General features: G+C 34.8%; 2 protein-coding genes across 4 annotated transcripts in view; one reads left to right on the top strand and one right to left on the bottom strand.

Moving 5' to 3' along the window:
* The window catches only part of LOC142326086 (protein tudor-like), a 129,303-nt gene extending 115,821 nt beyond the window's left edge, over positions 1-13,482 (bottom strand). For all 3 annotated transcript variants that reach the window (XM_075368254.1, XM_075368255.1, XM_075368256.1), the window contains exon 1: positions 12,264-13,482. In XM_075368254.1, coding sequence (XP_075224369.1) covers positions 12,264-13,247 — 984 coding nt within the window. In that variant the 5' untranslated portion in view covers positions 13,248-13,482. The remainder of the gene's footprint in view (positions 1-12,263) is intronic.
* A 374-nt stretch (positions 13,483-13,856) lies between these two features.
* LOC142326085 (leukocyte receptor cluster member 1 homolog) lies at positions 13,857-22,373 on the top strand. The gene is made up of 3 exons (XM_075368253.1): positions 13,857-13,962; positions 14,648-14,747; positions 21,374-22,373. Exons 1-3 carry the CDS (start codon positions 13,940-13,942, stop codon positions 22,313-22,315), a joined length of 1,065 nt encoding a protein of 354 aa, XP_075224368.1. The 5' UTR covers positions 13,857-13,939; the 3' UTR covers positions 22,316-22,373.
* Positions 22,374-25,397: the final 3,024 nt, after the last annotated feature.

Here is a 25,397-nt window from a genome sequence, read left to right as displayed (position 1 = left end):
TGATGGGGTTTTAAGAAAATGAACCCACTTAGCAATATCAATTCCTTCATCAAAATTCAGTCACGTGTATAGACAGTTCTGTTGTGACCCTTTCAGAACTCATAAAAAACAGTTGTAAAAACCTTAAGGCAAATAACATTAGAGCAAGTTCTTAAAGAACACATTTTTCCAAATTTAAATTTAGTTTCTGAAATGTCTTTTTGGGTTAACCATTTCAAAAGTATTTTTTCTTAGCAGAACAAAGAACTATATGAATGTGAAGACCAAGAGCAATAGATTGACCGACATCATAATATTGAACAATTGGATGCTGCTTGTAGCATTTTGGGTGTATAACCTCCAACAATTGAAAAAAATTAATCATGGATCTGGCAAAGCAGGTGGGACGAAGAGACGAAGGGCCAGTGGATGCACCGCATTGTCGGAGATATTAGAAGCTGGTACTGATGGACTCATGGATCTGGCAAAGCAGGTGGGACGAAGAGACGAAGGGCCAGTGGATGCACCGCATTGTCGGAGATATTAGAAGCTGGTACTGATGGACTCATGGCTTGCTGGGTTACTCTTTAAAGTAGTTCCTGGCAGGCCATGGTGGCTATAGAGCTTACTTGTACCAATTCTGTTTAGACCACTCGGATCTATGTCCCAAGTGTGCTGAGAAGGAGACCCCCCCCGACATGTTTATTTTAGTTGTACACGATTTGAGAATGAATGCCAAGAAATGCTTGCTGGAAGCCTTGGGCACAGAGGTCATGTTTAATTCAGAAGACACTCAGAGAATTATGATGAGAGGACCCCTTGAATGGAAGGCTATAGAGGACTACGTTAAAGTGAATAAAAAATTACATGCCTTGGAAGAAGCTTGACAGGGAATTCGAAGCCAGAGGGTACCAGGCTGGCTAGGCCCCTGACCATGTGGGGGTCGTTTTCACACAATGAGATCGCAGGCACTCTGCATACTGGCATCTGATGGCTGTATACTTTCCCTGTCAGAGGTAATGCTCCATGAAAAAAAAGCATGAGGTAATGTTCCAAAAAAAAGGCATTTGATTAGATTTACTAGAGAATTAGTTATGAGCAAGGCATTCTACCGTAGTTAGGTAAATAACATAAACCACAAATTAGTAACAAGACAAATAAAAAAGTTTTTTTATGCAGATGACAATAATAGCAAGCTGTGCCCTGGCAAAAAGGATTGTGTTAGCACATGTGTTGATGGTGTTAAAGTGCATAAGCAAAGCACCTTGTTCTAATAAACTTAAATGAATTTTAAGTGAAAACCCTGAGGTAAAAATTGGAAGATCAAAGTTCTGCGAACTCCATCCAAAATGATATATCTTGGCTGGTGCATCCGGAACTCATACAGTTTGTCAGCTCCCACCACCAGAACATCAAACTCATGACGGATGGTCCCAAACTTAATGTTTGACATCTTTGTTTGTGACAAGGATAACTACAGCTGTATGATGAATGTGTGCACCAAATGTCCAGGTAAGTAATTTTTCATCTTTCGATTTACCAAAAACGTCTGAGTAATATTTTTGAATGCTTGCCAAGCTGCTTTTACCAGCAGATTCAATAGTTCCTCAAACTTTTCATCATGCATTAGTGATCATATTTATGGACCCACAAATACTCCTTTAATTTTTGCATCATTAATTTTAGGAAATTTCTGTTACATAAAACCAGAAGTAGTTTGCATGGCCTTGGTGAAATTCTTCATTAAACCTAGTCTGATATGTAACAGAGGTAGATACACATTTTCAGGATTACACAAGGTTTCACATTTTTCTGTTCACGAATGAGTGATTCGCATTTAAGCCATTCTTTTCTAATGAAATGGGTTTTTCTGTCCCTTCTAACCCATTCACACAAAAAAACAACAGTACTTAGGGTAACCAAGCTGCAGACCAAGAATAAGTGCAATTACCTTCAAATCACCACAAATATTCCAATCATACACTGCATATTGAAGCTTTTCCAATATAAATTTTAAAGTTTTCATATGTTTCTTTTATACTAGCAGAGTGAGCCACAGGTACTGATTAGAATTAATTGCCATTATGCAGAACCAGAGCTTTTAAACTAACTTTAGAGAAATTAATGAACAAGCGCCATTCTGTTGGGTTATGTTCATTTGTTTCCAAAGAGAAGAAATGTCATTTCAAAACACTAAGTCACTATCTTCAGAAAAACAGACTTTAAATTCAGAATGATGATTACAATAAGAAACATCTTTGTATTCTTTTGAAAATTCCATCCTTTTTGCCGGGAAGCAAGCATTTCAGACTGTTTTTTTGGATAACTTTAAATTTCGTATGAGATTAATCCTCCTCTATGAATCATGAGACCTTGCTGTTGGTGAGGGAGCTTGAGTGCTCAGGGATACAGAGTAGCTGGACCGAAGGTGCAACCATATCGGAGAGGTATCTGTTGAGAGCCAGACTAAGGAATGATTCCTGAAAGAGGGCAGCAGCTCTTTCAGTAGTTGTTAGGGGCATGAGTCAGAATGATTTAAACGGCCATATCAACATCACTCAGTCTTCTGAGTACTGCGCAGCTGAAAGCAATGGAAAACTACAGCTGCTTTTTTCCAAAGAAAATGTGGCTCTCTGCATTTTCATATAGCAATGATGGAGGCGCCTTCCTTGGTAAAATATTCCGAGGTAAACTAGTCCCCCGTTCAGATCTCCGGGTGGGACTACTAAGGAAGGGGTCACCAGAAAATTAAAAAAATAACATTCTACGAGTCGGAGCGTGGAATGTTAGAAGTTTAAAAAAGGTTGGTAGGCTAGAAAATTTAAAAAGGGAAATGGGTAGGATAAATGTGGATGTAGTAGGAATTAGTGAGGTTCGGTGGGAAGAGGAAGGCGACTTTTGGTCAGGTGATTTTAGAATAATTAACTAAGTTTCAAATAATGGGCAGGCCGGAGTAGGTTTCATGAACAAGAAGATAGGGAAGAGAGTAGAGTATTTCAAAACGCATAGCGATAGAATCATTGTAATAAGGATAAAATCAAAACCTAAACGGACAACAATTGTTAACGTCTATATGCCTACAAGCGCCCATGATGATGAGGTAGAGTGTGTATACAAAGAGATTTATGAAGCAATTAAACACGTAAAAGGAGATGAAAATTTAATAATAGTTGGAGATTGGAATGCAAGCATTGGAAAAGGCAAGGAAGGAAATATAGTAGGTGAATACGGGCTGGGCAAAAGGAATGAAAGAGGGGACCAACTTATAGAGTTTTGCACGAAGTATAATTTAGTAATTGCCAACACCCAATTTAAAAATCATAATAGAAGAATATACACTTGGAAAAAGCCAGGCGATACTGCAAGGTATCAGATAGATTATATCATGGTTAAGCAAAGATTTAGAAATCAACTCGTTGACTGCAAAACCCTGGAGCAGACATTGATAGAGACCATAATTTGGTGATAATGAAATGTAGATTGGGGTTTAAAAACCTGAAGAAAAGGTGTCAGATGAATCGGTGGAATTTAGAGAAGCTTGTGGAAGATGAGGTAAAGAAGATTTTTGAGGAGGACATTGCAAGAGGTCTGAGTAAAAAAGATAAGGTAGAAAATGTAGAAGAATGGGAGAATGTTAAAAAGGAAATTCTTAAATCAGCAGAAGCGAACTTAGGTGGAATAAAGAGAACTGGTAGAAAACCTTGGGTTTCAGACGATATATTGCAGCTGATGGATGAACGTAGAAAATATAAGAATGCTAGTGATGAAGAAAGTAAAAGGAACTATCAGCAATTAAGAAATGCTATAAACAGGAAGTGCAAACTGGTGAAAGAAGAGTGGATTAAAGAAAAGTGTTCAGTAGTGGAAAGAGAAATGAACATTGGTAAAATAGACGGAACATACAGGAAAGTTAAGGAAAATTTTGGGGTACATAAATTAAAATCTAATAATGTGTTAAACAAAGATGGTACACCAATATATAATACGTAAGGTAAAGTCGATAGATAGGTGGAATATATTGAAGAGTTATACGGAGGAAATGAATTAGAAAATGGTGTTATAGAGGAAGAAGAGGAAGTTGAGGAGGATGAAATGGGACAAACAATACTGAGATCTGAATTTAAGAGAGCATTAAAAGATTTAAATTGCAGAAAGGCTCCTGGAATAGACGGAATACCTGTAGAATTACTGCGCAGTGCAGGTGAGGAAGCGATTGATAGATTATACAAACTGGTGTGTAATATTTATGAAAAAGGGGAATTTCCGTCAGACTTCAAAAAAAGTGTTATAGTAATGATACCAAAGAAAGCAGGGGCAGATAAATGTGAAGAATACAGAACAATTAGTTTAACTAGTCATGCATCAAAAATCTTAACTAGAATTCTATACAGAAGAATTGAGAGGAGAGTGGAGGAAGTGTTAGGAGAAGACCAATTTGGTTTCAGGAAAAGTATAGGGACAAGGGAAGCAATTTTAGGCCTCAGATTAATAGTAGAAGGAAGTAAAGAAAAACAAACCAACATACTTGGCGTTTATAGACCTAGAAAAGGCATTCGATAAATTTATTAAATTCGAATTTATTAAATGCGTAACAGCTATTTTAACCACTACCTGTTCAAAAAAAAGTACAGTGTATTTTGCAGCATGCCAAACTGAAATCAATAATTTTATTTCAATGTGCATTTTGATGTATGTATGAAAATTAAGCACCAAATGAAAATATATGCTGTTAGTTTAATTGGTTCATCTGTTCTTAAGCAGAGATTGCCTGGAAAGCCACCAGTTTAAAATACAATGTTGAATAAATCAGACAATCTGCAATCACAAGTCCATCACTTATCAATGCCTCAGATTAAAAATTCCAAAAACAATTGTTCACAATGTTCTATATAAAAGGTTGTGCTTCTATGCATTCAAAATTCAATTACTGCAAGAATAAAACCACCTAATATAAAAAAATGTTTCCTCTTTGCTGCTGATTTTTTAGACAAAATTAATGATTTTGTTGATGATCGCCAGATATGATTAGGATAGGATGATAAAGATCTTGTGATAATTCAATATATATGCAGTCACAATATACTGAAGAAGTTTATGGAGAAGTATACAGCCATCAGATGCCGGTATGCGGAGTGCCCTGTGACCTCATTGCACCAAGATAACCCCCACATGGTTGGGGGGCCCTCTAACCACTCAACCACAGGCCAGTCACCCTCCAGCATCAAATTCCCTGTCAAGGTTCCTCTGAGGCATGTAATCTGTCACTCACTTTCTGAACATAGTCCTGTATAGCCTTCCATTCAAGCAGTACTCTTCATCATAATTCTCTGAGTGTCTTCCAGACATTGTCTGAGAATGTCTTCCAAACATGACCTCTGCGTCCATTCTCATTCGTGCATTCTTCTCAAATCATGTACAACTAAAATAAACATGTAGAGGGGTCCCTCCTCAGCACACATGGGACAAAGGTCCGAGTAGTCCAAACAGAATCTGTAAAAGTAAGCTCTACCAGCCTTCATGGCCTGCCAGGAACTGTATTAAAGAGTAATCCAGTGAGCTATGAGTCCTTTGGTACCACTTTCTAATATCTCCAACAATGCAGTGCAAACACCGCCCTTTCATCCCATTGTCCCACCTGCTTTGCCAGATTCCTAACAACTCTTCAATATCAGCAGGAATTCTCCTCATTGGCGGGCGAAAAAGGTCCCAATGTCTGAAATCTCTTCCTTTGCTCAATCAGCAGGTCTATAGGAAAAAGGCCAGTCAAGACCTCGGCCGACTCCTTAGAAACTGTTAAGCACAGATAATTCATAAACAGCATCTCCTGGGTGAAGCCTTCAGTCGTCCTAAATATTTCACATACTTAGTGCCGCTCCCCCACATTTCGCCCCGTACAACGTGGTGTATGCAACTCCAACCTGCATTTTCTCCGCAACTGGGTCAGGCCACCACAGTTGACTAGGAGACCGGCAACGAACCTCTCCGTCTTCTCCGCTTTGGTAGCCACTTCAATGGCCTGTGTTCCAAACCGGAGCCTCATGTCGATGCAGACCCCGAGGTATTTAATTGCAGTTCTTGCTTCACTCCATCTTCCCTTCAAGGTGAGTCTCATGGCAAAAGAAATTGCCAAAATCTCTGTTTTGCCAACATCAGGGACAAGCATGAGGCCCACCCCTGCCATCCACTCTTTGATGGATTGATAAGCATTGCATATCTTAACCAGTAGCCTACCAAACTGTGTCAACCTCCACCGCCAAGACAAGGTCATTCACATAACCTTCCAGGATCACCCACAGCAGAAGGGTGACATGGGAAGACCCCGTTATAAGACAACATACAGGGAGTCTGTCCAAGGAGTTGCAGTCTCCCGCCAGAACAGGACAGTGCGTAAGAATGTCTCTGGCCAAAGTAGTCAGTGCCTGCTCAAATCTTTCAACCGTAATATTTGGCGACATATAAGACGAATATAAGCAGATGCCCCCTACTCTCGCCCAAACGAAGCTTCTATCTAGATGCACATCACGTACAAATACGCTACTACTAGGCCACAAAGCCGACCCCCCCCCATCGCTGGATAGCAGCCATCCGGGTTGAGGGCGGGTGACATACAGCTCTGAGATGAGCACAACATCCACGCCCATCTCCGATGAGAATCCGGCCAGAAGGTCATTTGCCAGCCTAGTGTGATTCAGATTAATCTGGATAACCATTTTCATCCGGTTGTGCAGACGGGTCTCCCCCGACTTTCCTCAACTGTCTCTTTTCCGGGTCCTCTAGGGCATGAGGAAGCGCCTGTTCTGTACCCCTAGGTTCTGCAGGTCAAGCGCCTTGCTGCAGCCTTACAATCTATGGCTCTATGACCCTCGGCTCTGCAATTGAAGAAAGAGCCCAACCTGTCTTCTCCTTGTCATCCTCGGGTCGTATGACCCGCCTCGAACCACTTGAAACACCGCAGGGACTGCTCCACGGTGTCAACCCTGCACAACCAAGGAGATCGGGAGTCTGCAGATTGCAATCTTCGTCTCTCCATAACGGATCACAACGTAATCCGTAAATCATAAGGTAGCTCAGGGCCGGCCACCTCCCCAAGCCCCTTACTACATCCTCCGCCTGCAGATTGCCCACTAGATCGCGTATGCAGAGAGCAACAGTTCTGGTTCTTGACTGTATGGTGACATCCTTGGTGGCAGTCTTCACTGCCTGCTTAAATGCCCCAGTATTTTTAACCTCCTCCTCAACTCTATAACCTCTATATGTTGTCCAAATTTACGGATAGAATCTCTGTTGTGCCTGCAACGCCAACATCCGATCTCACGATTTTAAGTAAGTCCAGGTGTGACGTATTAGACTTCAGAATAAGTGTATCCGTTCTATGCATTTCTTTCGCCAGTGGTTCACCCCGCCAGACAGAGGGAGTTCTACCACTTGGGCCGGTGACATAGTAATTACGTGCTGCCTTCACACTAGTATTTTTCTTACGTATACTGCAGTCTCCCCTCCGTAGATCTCAGCCTGAATCTCATCAAGGTTTTCTCCGTTCTTACTAACTTTCTGAAACGCGTCAACCTGCGTCTGGACGAGATCGTTCTCACTACTGGAATCAACAAAGACCACGTGAAAAACATTCACGGTACTCGTTCTTCCGACTCTTCGTCAATAAGCGTCGCCTCCATGGTTGCCGACAATACATACCCTGCTACTAGTCTTCGGGATGTTCGTTAACCAAGCTGCCTGAGGATGCCTCATCGCCAAAGTGTCCATCAGTCTCCCCTCAGTAATCTCTTTGATGTCCATAACTGCTTCTATGTTCTTTGGGGGGTCACTCCTATCTGGCAATTTTGCGTACATGTTGGTAGGCCTTCCTGAGCTAACTCTTCTTTATAAAGTCAGCCATATCCTCCACCCTGACACCATTGTCCAATTATCTAGTATTGGGCAGCCCGTGACCACTGATGTCCGGGTAGTCGCCTTGACCATTTGGTTCTTCCTAGTAGGGTTGAAGTACGAATCAGTCTTCTCCGTTAAGTCTTTCACAGCAGCGGTGAACTCCATATCAATTTCCTTTAGACTTCTTTTAACTTTTTTATCCATGTTTTTCCTTACTTCTTTGGCTAGCTTTTCAAGCTGCCAGACCATCATCTCCATGACAAGAGGTATGTCCTCCTCCTCCTCCTTGATGGAGAACTGCCTCACCTTCAGCCGTTAGGCTCCCTTCCTGGCCCTCCACTGTTGCTCTGGCAGGCAAGCCCTCCACCAGCAGTCAGATATTATAGTGCTGGTGGCAATCAGGATGGGCCGATCCTCCATTGCTGCCTGTCTCGACATCGTAGGCTCAGGGGCGACTTCCAGTTCTTCTGCCAGCTTCCCTTCCATTATTATGGAGGGGCTGGTAAGATAAACAAAAATTAATTAAATATCAATAATGTAGCTTGAGTAGTCAAGCTACTAACCAAGCTATCGCTTAAACCTATAACGCCAGTAAATAACATAAAATGATTATCAATACTGAGAAATAATATTCTATTTAATATTATCTCACACGACAAGATAACATAATATTATTAAGTACTGTCCATTAACTAACAAAAAAGACAATTCATTAATAGATAACAAAATCTTCAGTCCTCAATGTAAATAGCAAAAATAACTTCTATTGCCAGAGGCAATACAGCAGATCTCGTAAAAGGCATAATAAAAAGTAAGTCCATTAATCAATAATCAAAAAATTCACAGGACACTTACGTTAAAATTCCACCAATCAATCCAAATCGTTCGTACCAAAAAAACCAATAGAAAATGATAAAATCACAGAGCAATCGAAATGCACATCCACGCTGGGCGAGTACATCCACTCTACTACTACCATGGAAAGCTGGAAAATATACTAGAGAAAGAAAGGAAAAAGGCATGTGTATTGATGATGAGAGACTGGAATGCTGTGGTTGGTGAAGGACAAGAAGGCAAAATAATACGAAAACATTGTTTAAGTAATAGAAACAAAATAGGAGAGAGATTAGTTGAGTTCTGCATGGAAAATTATATGGTATTGGAAAACACAATGTTTGAAAATCATAAAAGAAGGAGATATACGTGGGTGTCAAGGTTGGATGGAGAGAAGTACCAAATTGATTATAAGCTTATGTCAAAGGTATAAGAACTGTATGAAAAATGCAAAAGCTTATCCAGGTGCAGATATTAACTCTGATCACAACTTAGTAGCAGAAATCAACTTGAAGCTCAAGAAAATAAAGGTTGGTCAGAATCAAAGTACCTATGATTTGGAAAACTAAGAAACAAAGCGATAAGACAGATGCAAAATAGCATACTGGAAAAAACAAGAACAAGAGGGGAACCCCTTTGGTTAAATATGAAAAATAGTATAAAAGAAGCACCTGGGGAAACTGTAGGAATTAAGAACAGTGAAAGAATGCTGGAGGAGTGATTCAGAAATTATAGAAAAAATGAATGAAAGGAGTAAATGGAAAAATGTTTGGACAGAGAAAGGTAAACAGAACTATAAAAGGTAAACAAGGGAAAAGTGGTTGCAGGAAACGTGTACTGCAATAGAAAAACAAGAAAAAGATGAGAGATACAATGTAATGTACAAAGAAGAAGCTGCAGAAATGGTATTCAGAAAAAATGGAAAAAGTTCTACAGTGTATCAGATTGAGTTGAAGAACAAGGGCTTAGTAACCTTGAATTAAGTAGAAAATGATATGGAAGGAGTACATCATGAATTTATACGCACTGAATGATAGGAATAGAAGAAGAGAACAAAGTTCATAAAGACCACTACGGTTATAATATATTAAAATGTAAGTATGGCCATGAAAGTGATGGCTAATGGAAAAGCTGGAGGATGTGATGAATTGCCGATTGAGTTGTTTAAAGCTCTTTGAGAGAATAGAGAAATTCTATTGTTGGATCTATGCGATAAAGTTTATGATGAGGATAGATGGCCTACAGACTTTCTGGATACAATAATGGTGCAATTACCAAAGAAATTAACGCTAAAAAGTGTGAAGAATACTGGACTATTAGTCCAATTTTGCAGCAAAAGTTTTACTAAGAATTCTGAAAAGGAGGTTAAACAATAAATTGGAAGAAGATAATGCAGAACAATATGGCTTAAGAAGGGGAGTTGGAAGTAGGGATGCCATAGAACTGCTTTGAATTATTGGTGAAAAATATATAGAAAAGAATGGGAATGCAACAAGGATGCTGCATGTCACCTACACTATTCAATATTTATCTAGAAGAAATCATCAACACTGATTTGAACAGTAATAGAGGGGTGCCAGTAGATGGTAGAATAGAATGTAAACGATTTGCTGATGACATGGTGGTGCTGGCAGAAAGTGTAAAAAAGTTAAATGAAATGCTTGGCGATCTTAATGAGGCTTGTGAAAATCTAGGGTTGAAAATAATAAAAAGAAAACAAATTGTATGGTATTAGACGCAACGAGTAAGGAGGCATTTAGTAGGAAAAGGAGTTTGCTATGTGGGAAATCAAATTTAGTTGATGTAGAGATTGACAAAATGTTTTATTTGGAGTGTTATGCTTTATGGTGCAGAGATGTGGACTTTAAGAAAGGAAGGCAAACGACAAATTGAGGCATTTGAGATATGGGTGTGGTGTAAAATGGTAAACTTCTGTTGGCAGGATAGAGTATTGAGTGTTGAAAAGAATAGAAGAGGAGAGGAATATATTTAATACCATTTTAGGCAGGAAAAGGAACTTGGCTAGGGCATTTTATGAGACAAAAGTGGTTAGTGATAGATGCAGTTGAAGGATTGGTAAATGGAAAGAGAGGAAAGGGAAGAAGAAGATTTCAGTTGATTGATGGGGTTGTGGAAAGAGGAAAATATTCGGAAACTAAAACACTTGCACAGGACAGGAACTAGTGGAGGCAGCCATGACAAGACCTGCCCCATTGACAGAACACAATGAATGAATTCTTCAAATAAACCTGTTGATACTGCAGCTTTTTCTTCCTTTTTGGTAGTGTGTGATGACTGGTTAAGATCTCAATCAATCTGTATATATATATATATATATATATATATATATATATACACATTATGTGAATAGTATAATATGCAATACATCCAACGCACCAACATAACAGAATATTTTTGTATAATGGATGCTTAATTATATGGTATTAAGTAATATAATTACACAATTATTTTTATCGCACAAACTCATAAAAGCATTTTAAAGTATTCAGGTCTATCATTTCATTGATTTATTAAAAAAAAAGAAATAATCATTTAATGGAGAAAATAAAAACTTTTTGTGCCAGAAAAACCTAAGATCTGGCAACCTTAACAACAAATGACAGATGTACTATGATTAGCTCATATAAAAGTTTGGCAAAGTAAAGAAAAATGTAATATACTTTGTTTCATTACTGCTGGATGATAATGTATAAGTTTTTAAAGTGTAATAGTAAAAATTGAATTAAACAAAACTGAACGCTCTGAATGCAATAGAATAGCATTTTCTATTTTAGTTTTTTCTTTTATTATAGTTTCTAGAAATAACTTTCAACTAACAAAATAAATACAATTTCAATTAAACTCCTGTAAAATGTGAAAAAATTAGCATGCATTTTAAGGAAAATTAAACTGCTATTGCAGAACCATGAATAACTGTACATCACTGAAAATTCTAAATACTGGAGATTTATTGCAAAATATGCAACTGGCAAATCATATATTCACTTTATTTCTATTTGTGTTTTATTTTATTTTATTTTTTAAAAAATGTTTCTATAGCTTCTGCAACATAATTGACACCAATGCCTGTAATACAGCATTGCATTTCACAAAAATATATATTTATTTATTTATATTTTATGACCTTATACAGATACTGTTTATTGAACATAGTTTTGGCCAATTTCCATTTCATAACTTCTTAAGATGTTCCTGGTATTACACACAAACAGCACGTAATAATAGATATTTAACAAATTTAATGAATGTGTCAACAGACATTATCAGGGTGCAAGGTACAAGCTTCTTTTAACAGATTTTTTTTATGATTCTATTTGTCTAAATCTAAAAGTAAAATTTAACACGAAAGTCATCCAATTCAATGTACACCAAACTGTAACTAAAGGACATAATTAGGTCACAATCAGCAATTTAATTTGAAGGTTTGGATGCATACAATTTATGTACAGTAGTGAAATTACAATTTGCAATGTATTTATAACACATGGAGACAGTTAAGAATTTAGTAACTTCATAAATGAAAATGAAAATAAATAACTAACCTTCAGTTGAACAGCAAATGAAAGGGGACCATCTTCCACATGGCTAACATACACCGCATGTTCTGTGTTTTCTTTCAACATTTCACTAGCAAATTGTTGAGCTTTCACTTGAGCTGGTACCGGAACTGAAAAAGGCTGAGGTGGAGGTATATGTGGAGGAGGAACACTCATTGTAAGAGGCAGTCCTGCTCTCACACCTGGCAGCATTCCTTGTTGTACAGGAGCTCGATTAATGACAGGGGAATATGGTAACTGCGCTCCCATTTGAGAAGGAGCTCGCAGTGGTATTGACGGATATGACCCAACTGCCATTGAACTTCCTGCAACAGGAGGTGGGGGAGGAACAGTATACCGAGATGGAACGTAACCTGCACTTGTTTCAATTAGAATCTTTTGAACTTCTGTAGTTACTTGGATAGCAGCATTCACTCCCATCAAATATGTTGAGATGTCATTCTCTCCCCAAAATATCTTTATCAGTTTCTTCCCAATAACTTCATCAATTATTGCACATTTCACTGTTCTATATCGGATTGCTTCTTCTAGAAAATTAATAGTTGGTTCATCCCAATCACTGTTAATTGGTCTAACACCAGCAAGGTAGTATTCGGTGGCAAGTCTATGCAGAGTAGAAAAGGTAGGTTCGTCGATTTTATCCAATAAACGAATATCCGTTAATTTAACCTTGTCAGTATTTCCATAATCTATAAAAAGAACAGATACGTAACCAGGAGTTAACTGAATTATGTTCTTTACCTCTGCACGATAATATCTGTTATCTTTATATCTAGCGCAACATATTAAACCAGGATAAATATCTCTTTCAGATTTTGGTTCGCCAATTTTCAAGTGCTCAAATGTATCGGTGTACTGATAAATTAATTTTTCAAGAAACTCTGCTGAATTCTGATCCACTTGTCCATATACTTTCAAAAGTGAACCGTTTTTTTCTATAAAGGTAATGAACAATTCTATAAAACTCATGATGAATGATGACACGACCAACAACCTAGGTTATCAGATGAAACCGGTTAAAAATTCCTATCACTAAATGAAATCTAATTAGCATCTCACTCTCTTATAGAATAATATATACAAAACAGAAGTAAATAATATTCCACGTGACAGTAGAAATGAAAAACGAACAATGGACCTAAAATTTATCTACCATTACACAACAAATCACCCACCACAAAATGGCACCTTACAAATAACGCAGCCGTACATCGTGAGAATCTTATTCTTATTCCTTGTTCTTAGCGCTAAACAATCGAAAGATTTCCGGAAAAGTTAAAGATTTTGGTATTGTTAATTTGTAAAATATAGGAAAAAACCTTTCAATTATAGCTAGTAAATCAAAATACTTCCAAAATTATCTTCATTATAATTTTAATATGTATTACACATTAAATTAATGTATAATTGTAATGAAATTATCTCATACCTTTATTTATTTACATTTTTTTGTAAATCATTTACTGAAGATATAGCTTGTATATTTTTGTTGATATAGCTCATATTTTTTTTGTTTAAAGAAATTTTATTCTACGTAGAACCGAAAATAAAACATTTCAAAACAGATTCTTTCAAAACATATGTGTGCAGTCCTAACTAAAGTTAGTTGGGATATTTCTGAATTTGTTACTAGTAGCTGTGGATGAAGGTTATGAATTAAAATGAATATATTACCGAAAAAGAGGTACGTATTCAGGATTCTCTCTTCAATTTTTCTGTGTTGTGTATAATCTCTTCGTGGTTATATTTTTTTGTGTTCGATTATTATTGTTCATTTCTGGTTGAAAATTTTTGCTAGTATCTTAGTTGTTTTTTTAGGTTGTCTACACCATCCTATTGACTTTATTATTTTAATGAACGAAAACCGCTGTGTTGTAAATAATTTTTGTACAGTATACTTTTAAACTGAAAAATATAATCTCGGGATTAAAATTATTTTTACCATCAACCCTGAACGATTCATTTTATCACTTCCAGCTAGATTTATTTCTATTATCATGTGACTCTTGTTGCATTTGGCTGTATTACAAGGTACATGTAAAATTCAGCAGTATATAACATTTTTAGAATCTGTATCTTATAGGAAATACCCAGGGATGGAATTGTTTCGTATTACATTGTTTTTTAACAGCTTGAGAGAAAGCATTAACACTTGAAACTGATTAAATAATTAAAAATTGCATTTTTTCTTCCAATGTATCTGCCAAACTGTTTATTTTTTATTTCATATGAGGTTTTTTACAAACCATTTATAAAGTCTATAAACTGTTTTTTACAAACCATCAAATGTCTTATTTAATTTATAACCACTTTGTATACATCTAATGACAAATCCTAATGAAGTTAATTTTATAAATATTTGTTTACAGGTGGCATGTTCGGACAAAGGAGAACATTGCTAGAGTACGAAAAGATGAAGCAGAGGCTGCTGAAAAAGAAAAAGAAAGAGTCAGGAAGTTAAAGCTTGCTGTAGGTTCCTAATAAATAAACTTTCCTAATAGTTTTTTTAATATTATAATTAAACACTTAATATTATTTTAAGTAAACATCAGAAAATCTGTTTAGATTTTTGATAATGAGGTACTTACATATTAACGCCACCGCAGATATCCGTAGTCAATCGGATTTCGATGAAAAATGGGCCGATATAGAGTTTAACATAGATTCAAAACAGTCTCTTTATTAATTTTAATAAATGGTTATTTATATTTATTTTATAAATATAATTTAACCAAACTTAACCTACGCTCGCTAACCTTGCTAATAAACAGGAGTGTTTTGATTATTGCAATTGCAATAATTACTGAATTTATTAAATAAATATTCAAAAAATTACGGTGTTAATTAGTCAAGGTTAGCAAGCGAAGCGAGCGTAGGTTAAGTTTGGTTAAATTATATTTATAAAATAAATAAATATAAATAACCATTTATTAAAATTAATAAAGAGACTGTTCATCTTCCACCGAAATCCGATTGACTACTTTGTTTTTAAATAAAGCTGTAGCTGCGGTGGCGTTAATACGTAAGTACCGATAATGATAATCAGTATTAAAATAAAAAACTTACATATTTTACATGAATAAGAATTAGAGATGTTTTTCAGTTCAGAAAACTCATGTAATACATTGCCATAGCACTAAACTAGAAAAATGCTAACACACTGTATAAGTTAGTGGTAAATTATAAACAAAAGGTAAGAAAAAGTTATTTATTTTACTTGAAATAGTGCAAATATGGTAATAGTGCACTATCAGGTAACTTTTATAATTGATTTAGTATTACTGTTCAAAGATATTAGTTGTTTACAGATATTAATTCTGCTATTGACAGTGTCAGAAGTGAAACTATCAGTATAGTACAGTTCTTGACTGATCATATGAGCAATATTGAGTAGAATTTGGATGTCACAGTTAGCAGGTAGGTTAGAAAAAAGAGTTTGAAAATTAGCTGGTCTATTTCTAAAATTAAAAGAATGACACTAGACATCAAGACCAAAATAGATGTTAAGCAATTAATAGAATTGACTAATCTGAGAGTTTGTAGAAAATTATCTATTTTACAGACTAATATGTAACTCTTTTATTTTGTTGAAATAAGTTACTGTATGCAGTTCAGTTTTTAAACTTTCATTTTTATACTATAAGTCTAATTTTCAAGAATGTGTAAATCATTTAATAAATAATTTATTTTAACAGAAGAGTAATGCATTCTGAATAGCTTCCAGAAAATGCTTTTTCATTAGATTAAAATGAAGAAACAGTTCACCAAGCTCCCTTTTGGGTATTAAGGAAGCAATTACTATTATATGATTGTAATTGCTTGCTTAATTCTTTCCTTTAAATGATTCTATTTACAATAAACAATGTTTTTAATGCATCCTCACAAAAAAAAGTCACAAGGGATTAGGTACAGATTTCTTGGAGGACAAAGTAATAGGGCTTACTCAGCCTATCCACAAATTTTTCATTAAATCCTGGCTAATGAATGCATTGAAGTGTGAGGGTGCACTACATTGCTAGAAATAGATTTGTTGTATTTTTTCAAATTTTTCTGGTTGTTGAAAGCAAGTCATTTAACACAACAAAATAAACATTTCCATAAATAGTTTTTTCAGCAAAGAAAAAAGGCCCAATTACATGATTTTCCATTAAAGTATACCAAACATTAACTTCCTCAAAAATGACATGTAGTTTTCAGATCCTCATATTCATGAATTGTCTCTATTAACAAATTAGTTTAGGTTAAAAGTAACTTCATTCATAAAAGTTAGTTCATTTAATGATAATTTGTTATCATTAATTTTGTCTAAAAAATCAGCAGCAAAGAGGAAACATTTTTTTATATTAGGTGGTTTTATTCTTGCAGTAATTGAATTTTGAATGCATAGAAGCACAACCTTTTATATAGAACATTGTGAACAATTGTTTTTGGAATTTTTAATCTGAGGCATTGATAAGTGATGGACTTGTGATTGCAGATTGTCTGATTTATTCAACATTGTATTTTAAACTGGTGGCTTTCCAGGCAATCTCTGCTTAAGAACAGATGAACCAATTAAACTAACAGCATATATTTTCATTTGGTGCTTAATTTTCATACATACATCAAAATGCACATTGAAATAAAATTATTGATTTGTTTGGCATGCCGCAAAATACACTGTACTTTTTTTTGAACAGGTAGTGGTTAAAATAGCTGTTACGCAAACCTTTTGATAGAGGCTGTCAGTGCTACCAATAGGGATAATTTTTCAAAATGTCTAATACCTTGATCCAAGCAACTAAAACCCAACCATTTTTTTTATAATGACCCTGTATTATAAATTTTTATCATGCTAAAATATGCTTCTAGTGATGTGAAGCAGAGATATTTACATTTATTAAATGTGTGCTGGTTAAGGAAGGTCATCCCCGATGAATGGAGAGTGGCTACCATTGTACTCATCCTTAAAAAATATTAAAGAAGTGAATGCAAAACTATTGAAAAATAAGCCTCTTACCATCTGGATATAAAATATTCTCAAGAATCAATTCACAAAGACTTGAAAATATAGTAGAAACTATTTTAAGAGAGTAACAAGCTGGTTTCAGAGAATAGAAATTGTATAAATAATGTGTTTGCATTAAAGCAACTGATAGAAAAACATTAGCAATTTGGAATGGAAACACATATTATATGTAGATTTAGAGAAAGCATATAACAAAGTAATACAGGAAAAGTTATGCCAAATATTAAACAAGCTAGGAATTCTAAAACAACTCATAGGCATCATACAAGAAATGTATAGAGAGGCACCCAAAGTCATTTCAGGGGAAGGGAATAATAGAATTATGATAAATTTAGGAGTTCAACAAGGTTGCAGTATGTCACCAGTATTGTTTAATATATACATAGACGATCCGCGAAAATGGGTAGATGGCATGCCAGATTACACATATGAATTAAATTCGAAACAATTTGTTATATCATTGCTGTTTGCAGATGATCTAAAAATTATTACCTACAAAGATCAATCACAGAAGGCTTTCTTTAAATTGAATAAAGTAGCAAAAGAATATAGCATGAAAGTATCCTCAGGAAAAACAAAAATAATGGGTTTCTGTGGTAAAGATAACATCAGATCAAAAATCGCACACACAGCAAGGAAATCATAGAACAAGTGTTACAGTTAAATTATTTAGGATATAAAATTGAGAAATTTAATTATTCTAATGGTACCATAAAAAGAGTTTTGAAGAATAAGGTTCAGAAAGAAACCCTACTAAATTCTATAAAACAGCATCAATCACAGCATTTCTCTGTAGAGGAGCAAAAACTTGTCTTACAAAACAATTGGAAAAAAGAATTCATGCCACAGAAATGAGATGTTTAAGAAATATCCAAGGACCCCATTTGTTGGATAGGAAGAGAAACACTGACATCAGAAATGTATGAAATATCTATAACCTTGATAGACAAATCAAATGTGCAGACTGAATTGGACAAACCAAGTTGAAAGAATGGCAGATGAGAGAATACCTAAGCTACTATAAAAGTATAAGCCAGATGGACGCAGAAATTTAGAATGTCCAAGAAAAAGATGGAATGATCAGCTTTTGTAACCCTAATAGGAGGAAACCCAACACATGAGAAAGAAGAAAATAATTTTTTTTATATCCCATTAAGAAAGAATATAAAAATATGCCTCCAGACGTAATATTCCCAAATGTTCATGTTTAAAAACAAAAATAAAATAAAATTGTTTGATAAATCTGGCATATATAAATCATGAGATATAACTACTTTTTGTTATGAAATAACATAAAATAAAATTTCATTGGTGTATTTTTTTAATCTTATTAATGACTGTGATTTTACCACATAAGTTTAAAGGGTTGTAGCTTGTGTGTGGGAAATGAAAAAGGAATTTTGTAGCATATGAAAAATCCCAAGCCTGACCGGGATTCGAACCTGGTGATGTTTGAAGTGATACTGGTACTGCTAATAGTGTGATGGAGAAGATAGTGTACCATGACACATTATAACTAACAAGAAGCTAATTGCTAGTTAGTCCAGCAATCTATCCCCACTCTGTACATCAACTGAGTTTTCCAAACTTTGAAGAGAAATATTTATCTACATGAAATGGAACTGTTCTTATAAACGCTAAATTATATTTGATGAATTCATAATTAAGTGAAAATTAATTAGATAGAAGCATAATTTACTGTGGTACCAGATAATGTATTATCATAAATATTTCAACCAGCTGATGATTCACCAAAATGGTGAGAAAGTGCTTCTAGAATAATATTTTTCACTGATTTTGTGGTTTTTTAATTATATTGTAATTCAAAATCACTTTTTTACATTCATGTAAAACTTTAATGAGGTAACTACCTGAACTTGATTCCATTGTTTAATTATTTACCATGTTTATCTAAATAAAAACAGTAGTGTTTTTTAATTTTATATGCATGGCTAACTAGCAGGATAAAAGTCTATTGGCCATAAGTATATTACTGCCCACCTTCATCTGTTGTTTCCACTTAAGACAGTCCATTACATTGACAAAAATTTTAATAAATTTTATAAACCTGCAGTTTCATAACAATGTAGGTCCAAATCTGCACTACTTTATTTTGCTGTCAATGTTACCTTTAAGAACATCATGAACTGTGTGAATTAAGTAAACATATATATAATCTTAGTCGATTAATTACTAGTATACTAATAGAATCTTGCAATGATTTACTTATAGCATACATTATAATGATAGCATGCATCAACTATTTAACTGTTAGTTACCTTATATATCAAACATAACTGAAAAAATTTCTGTTTCAGATTTTTAAAACCTTAAAATATGTTTGAAAAAAGCTCTAAAAAAAGTGATTGAGATTAAATGTATTAAAATTTGATATTACTAAACCAAAAAAATTTAAGATACTTTTTATGTAATTTAAAAGTGAATACATTGGCATTTGTCCCTCCTTTCATCCATCTGCTTCAGGAATTACACTGGACAACAAAATTTCATTTTTTGTTTGTTACAAGAACATTAATAGTTGAATCGTATAGTATTATACTGATTTCAAATATGTAAGTGGTTTCTTTCTATCAAGCATAGGTTTTTGTAATTACCATTTTATATAATAAGAAAAAAACATTATGACTGTAGAATAGCAGTATTTATAAGTGCAATTTCTATATGTATAAAATTTGCTTCTTTTGGATTTCCTGGTGTAGTTTGCTGTATAGTTTCATCAGTTTGAGAGTCCAGCAGTAGTCAGCCATTGGTTTCCATTTCCCCTGGTAGTATGTTTCCATGGTGAATATTTCCTGGTAAAAGTATTCTCTGTTTCATCACTCACAGCTAAAAGATTGGGTAGGGAAAAATCCAGATGAGAATATAAGAAGTAAATCTTTAGTGATATGTTTCATCCTAGTACTTGGAGTTTGTCATGAATCTCAAACTGGTAATGTAGCAGCTGCAACAGTCTTGCAAATGGATTCAGTACTTGTCTCTTTGAGAAATCATTTTTATCTTCCAGGTAATACTCCACCAGCTGAATTTTTAGCTCACACAAGTGAATCTTCATGCTATCCAAACTGTTGTGGATCTTCATCCAAAAATTTTTCAATACGGAAGTGAGTGGAAATATATCAAAATTTTTGATTTGTAGATGAATAATCGAGATATCAACCTTCTTAATAAAAAGCGTGAACTTTGTTTGCCATTAATAAAATGTTTTTATCACGTCCAGTTCAATTCATCTGAAGATAGATAACATATTTAGGCTTGTTTGTCAAAGTGAATAAGGAAATCTAGTCACAGAAATGGTAAAAATATTAATTCCTTTCACGTTATATCTGTGAAAAGGGTTTTTTTGTTTGTGGTTGCATTAAAAACTAAATAGATGGTAGGAATTGTCTTTTATCATGGAAAACAATTTGATTTTGTGCGTTTATAACATAGATCCACGTATGGAGAAACTTTTAACTGAAAAACAAATGCAACCATCTTGTTGCTTTATTTTCTTTGCATTTGTACTTATAAGTAAAATGTTTATAATAAAAGATTTTTTTCTCATGAAATGATTTCATTATTGTTCATATATAAAGTTGTAGGCGAATTTCCCAACTCCCCTTTTCATATTACCGTGACCCCCAGGTTGAGAAAGATGCTGGTTTACATCCAACTTTGAGTCCTAAAACAAAATTCATACACACTGCACAATGTGTAACTAATCGGTTAGTGATACCTTTAGAAAAAAATATGACGTGAACCGTATGTGTATTATTTGCAATTGTTTTAATTACTATGTAGATAATTATAATAATTATTTTTTATGACTATTTATCAACTTGAATAAATTATAGTTTATTTAGAAAAACTGCTGTAATAAATAAAACAAATAAATACATTGTACTTTCATTGTTCATCCATGTGTATTGGCCAGAAAACAAGAAAGCAATCGCAAACAAAAATCATTCTCCTCCTGTATTCTCATAAACTAGTTCGCTAAACGTTTGCTTTTTATAGTATATTTAGCAGTATGATGTAGTTTTTTGGCTTTCACATTTATTTTCATTGATTTTTGTTTTTGATTTAGGAACAAGAAGCAAGAAGAGCTTTTTTGAGAGAGAAAGCAAGGTTTCACAGCAGTAGTCATGAAATTAAAGAAGACATGAAATTGGTAATTAACAAAGAAAAGAAAGAACATATAAATTTTTTCAAAGATCTTGAAGAAGGCATTGTGTCATTTACTGGAAGTAATAAAGAATACGAGAAAGAAAAGAAAGAAGAAAAGGAGAAATATGAAAAACAGATTGGATATTTGACCTATTTGGGTCAAGATACAGTTGAGTCAACTGGAAAACTTTCATGGTATAATGGAGTACCAAAAAGATTGTTAGATATTGAAGATAATACAGAAGTTTCTGCTGTAAAAAAAAATCTTTTAGACCCATTAAATAACATTAAAAAATATATTGGTTTTAAGACAGAACTCTCTCGGTTTCAAAAGAAAGAAAAGATCTCGCCCAAAAATCTTAAACACAGTAGTGGTACGGCAACGAAAAAGCATAATGAGAAAAAAAAAGAAAAATATAAGAAACATTTATCAAAAAAAAGAAGGCATAATTTTGATCATAAAGAAAAAAGTAAAAAACATAAAAAATATAAGCGTAAAAGTAAATCAGAAGATAGTAGTAGTAGTAGTAGTAGTAGTAGTAGTAGTAGTAGTAATAATAATAATAATAATAATAGCAATGAAGATCATGGTAATAACAGTGATAATGAAAGTGAAGATGTTTATTCTAATGAGGATTCTCTGAAGAGAAATAGTTCAGTCTTGGAAAGATTAAGAGCAGAAAGACTACAAAGAGAAACAGAAGAAAAGTTACGTGCACAGAGACATTTAGCAAAACTTAGAGGTGAAACTTTACCAGGAGAAAGTAAACAAATTGTACCATTAATAAAACAAAAATATAATTCCCAGTTTAACCCACATCTAGCTAAACAAAATTTGATTCAAGATGATAAGTTGAGATAATGTTTTTTGTGCTTATTATTGTATTAATTTACATGTAAATATAGAGGTAGAATGTCTAGCTGTAAATTTTATTTGTACTACCAATGTTTATATAAAATTTAAGACCCTTGACAAATCTGAATGTTTTTACCTCTTCATTGAATGCTGAAAAAGGTGTTTTAAAGGTAAACTGGTTTAGATAATTTTGTATAGTAAGATAACTATAGAATGCCAGTAAGAAATTAAAGCTATTGGTACAATCTACATGTTTGGCCGGAAACTTCTCAGCTCAACTGTTTGTATGTGCTAAACTAAAACTTCAATGCATGAATAAGGAGTACATGAAACAAACTCCAATCACACTAATGTAATGTCTTTTGTAGGAATTTTTTTCATCTGCAGTTTCATATATTTGACATGGGAGGTTTACCAAAGTATATTTTTTAAATTTACTTTTTTAAGAAATATTTTTTGAATGATAAAAACCAGTCAATCCAACAATTATTAATTTTGTCTAATTGTATATTTCAGAACGATCTATTGTCTAGATAATTTACAATACTGATACCAAAGTTATGGCATACATCGTTCATTTTTATATTTATCAAACCAAAAGACCAGATCTTTACATCAGATTCCTATACTAGTTAAATCTTGTGAGAAAACACTCTACATACAATAGAGAGAATGGAGATCATATCACGTATATGATCCATCAAGATTGACTTGTATTTATACCACATCTAAATGGACATTGGCTACCTTTAATTAGTTATTGGCTGATGAACAATTTGTTTTTACTTGACTACTGCTGAATTTGCTGGCCTCTGTGGCACGAGTGATAGCGTCTCAGCCTTTTACCTGGAGGTCCTGAGTTCGATCCGGTCAGGTATGGCATTTTCACACACTACAAGTCATTCATCTCATCCTCTGAAGTAATACCTAATGGTGGTCCCAGAGGTAACATTGGCCATGCAAGAGGGTAAAATGTTGGGACATGTGCAAAACAAAATCTTTGATCTTAATAACCTAAAACTTGCTCATATAGCCCCGGCTATATGTGCTCATCATTACAGTGATCAAAATATTAGTTACTTTCATTTAACACATGTAAAGGACAGAGGAAAGTTTATTTTTAATTAATTTTTTAATTATACAAAACATGTTTTTGTAAAAAAAAAAAAAAAAAAAATGAAAAAATAATATTTCTCAGCAATTCTTTTTTAAAGGAAAAATGAATAACAAATTACTTTTAAGATGCCCTGACAAGAAGAAGATATGTGATAGCAACCTTGTTTTCAGTGGTTGGACTTGTGTGCAACACAGGCCTCATCCCCACGTACATTGGCAGGTGGAGAGGCTCGGTAGTGGACGTGACAGCAATATTTGTCAGGATCATGGTGATGATTGGTGATTGGAAGGTATGGCATGATGAGTTGGCTATTGATCATAGAGTTATAACATTCACAGTTGAAAGTGTCTGGCCGGGACATGCACGCAGCGCATACCTCGCTGGAAGCCTAGCGAAAGATAGGCCAAAACTGTAGCTGATAAGGTTTCAGGCAGGTTTGACAGGAATAACCAGATCACGGCTGAAAGGTTGTTGAAGGTCTTAAGTGATGTGTATAGAAGAGAAAGGTTGCAAGACAGGCCAGGTAAACGCAGAGTATGTTGGTGCTCACCAGACATAGCTGAGAAAAGGGCTGCGAGGATGGAGATATAGAGATAGACATATACAAAGGGGTCGGTCCTATGACGACTCCTATGGAACCTAGTATTCGATGGTGTGCAGAGGCTAGAATTTGAGGATGACGTTGAATTAGTAGCTTATGCTACTAATTCAATCTGACCCTCCTTGTCACCAGTAAAACAAAACACGATGTTGAGGAAATGCTGCTGCAGCGATTGGCAAAATACAGGGTTGGTTAGAGGATAGAGACTTGTGTTTTAAATAAAATCAGTGATCAAGCAGAAATCATGATGAAAAGGCTATGTCGATTAATGAGTAATCATAGAGGACCATGCTTATCAAGAAGGCTTATACTATCTGTTGCAACATCCATCATTTATTATGCGGTGCCAGCATGAGCAGAGGCCTTTGAAATAAATAGGAACAAGGCCAGGGGCTCAGTGTTACAACTAAGAGCCACTAGCCATACTATACAGATGTATAGTATCATCTTACAAAAAATGCAATAGAGGTTATATCAGTGATATAACCTCTATTGGAGGAGGGCTTCTATCTCTCCCAGATGTTGATGGGGCATGAAGAGTTCAAGGCCTACCTACACCAGTATGGCAAGCGTGAAACCCCAACATGTATATATTGCAAGGAGTTTGATTAGGTTGAACATGATTTACTCATGTAATAGATGGGAGGAAGTCAGACAAAATCTGGGTGTGACTAGGCTACTCCAGAAGAGATCGTAGGGTAAGGTTCATGATGACAGGAAGGCGTAATTGGGAATTAGTGGTAAACATGGTAACTAAAATTATCGGTACAAAAGAAAGGAAGATCAGGGAATGGGACAATGAGTGGGAACTGTTAGGTAGGGATTTCCAAGGGTAGTCCTGCTCAGGAGATTGCGGCTCGCTGAGGTGGGCCGCTTTTGATGAATGACCAGGGATCCCTCGTGCTTGGGGAAAACAAAAGACAGAGTCTTGGCTGGAGCCCAACCTCACAGTTGTGTGATGGTTAGAAGCATGGCAATAATAAAGAAATGAGCCCAAGGGGACCTACATAGGACACGGCATAGCCAGTTCCTGCAGAGTTGCCGGGAGGTTTGAGGTAAGGCATAATGCTGAGGTTGCATAATGCTAGAAAGCAGGACTAACTGGAGCGGTGAGTTTTTAAGGGTGTGAGCACACAGATGCTCTTAAAAACATCTAACCGAACCCATGCAAGTCCGACATTGGATATGTAAACAGTATTTCTCAGACTCATCGAGAACAAAAAAAAAAAATAGAAAAAAAAGGTTATATTATTTGTATGATTCATTCATTTATAATTGTATTGTTAATTACAGGATCATTTATATGACTTATTGTGATTACAAATCAATGATTATTAATATTATTATTCTTCATGTTATTATTTCTAATA

This window comes from Lycorma delicatula, chromosome 6, assembly GCF_047948215.1.
Source record: "Lycorma delicatula isolate Av1 chromosome 6, ASM4794821v1, whole genome shotgun sequence".
NCBI classification, from domain to species: domain Eukaryota; kingdom Metazoa; phylum Arthropoda; class Insecta; order Hemiptera; family Fulgoridae; genus Lycorma; species Lycorma delicatula.
Note: the sequence above shows the minus strand (reverse complement) of the source record. Positions and strands in the feature narration are given on the sequence as shown.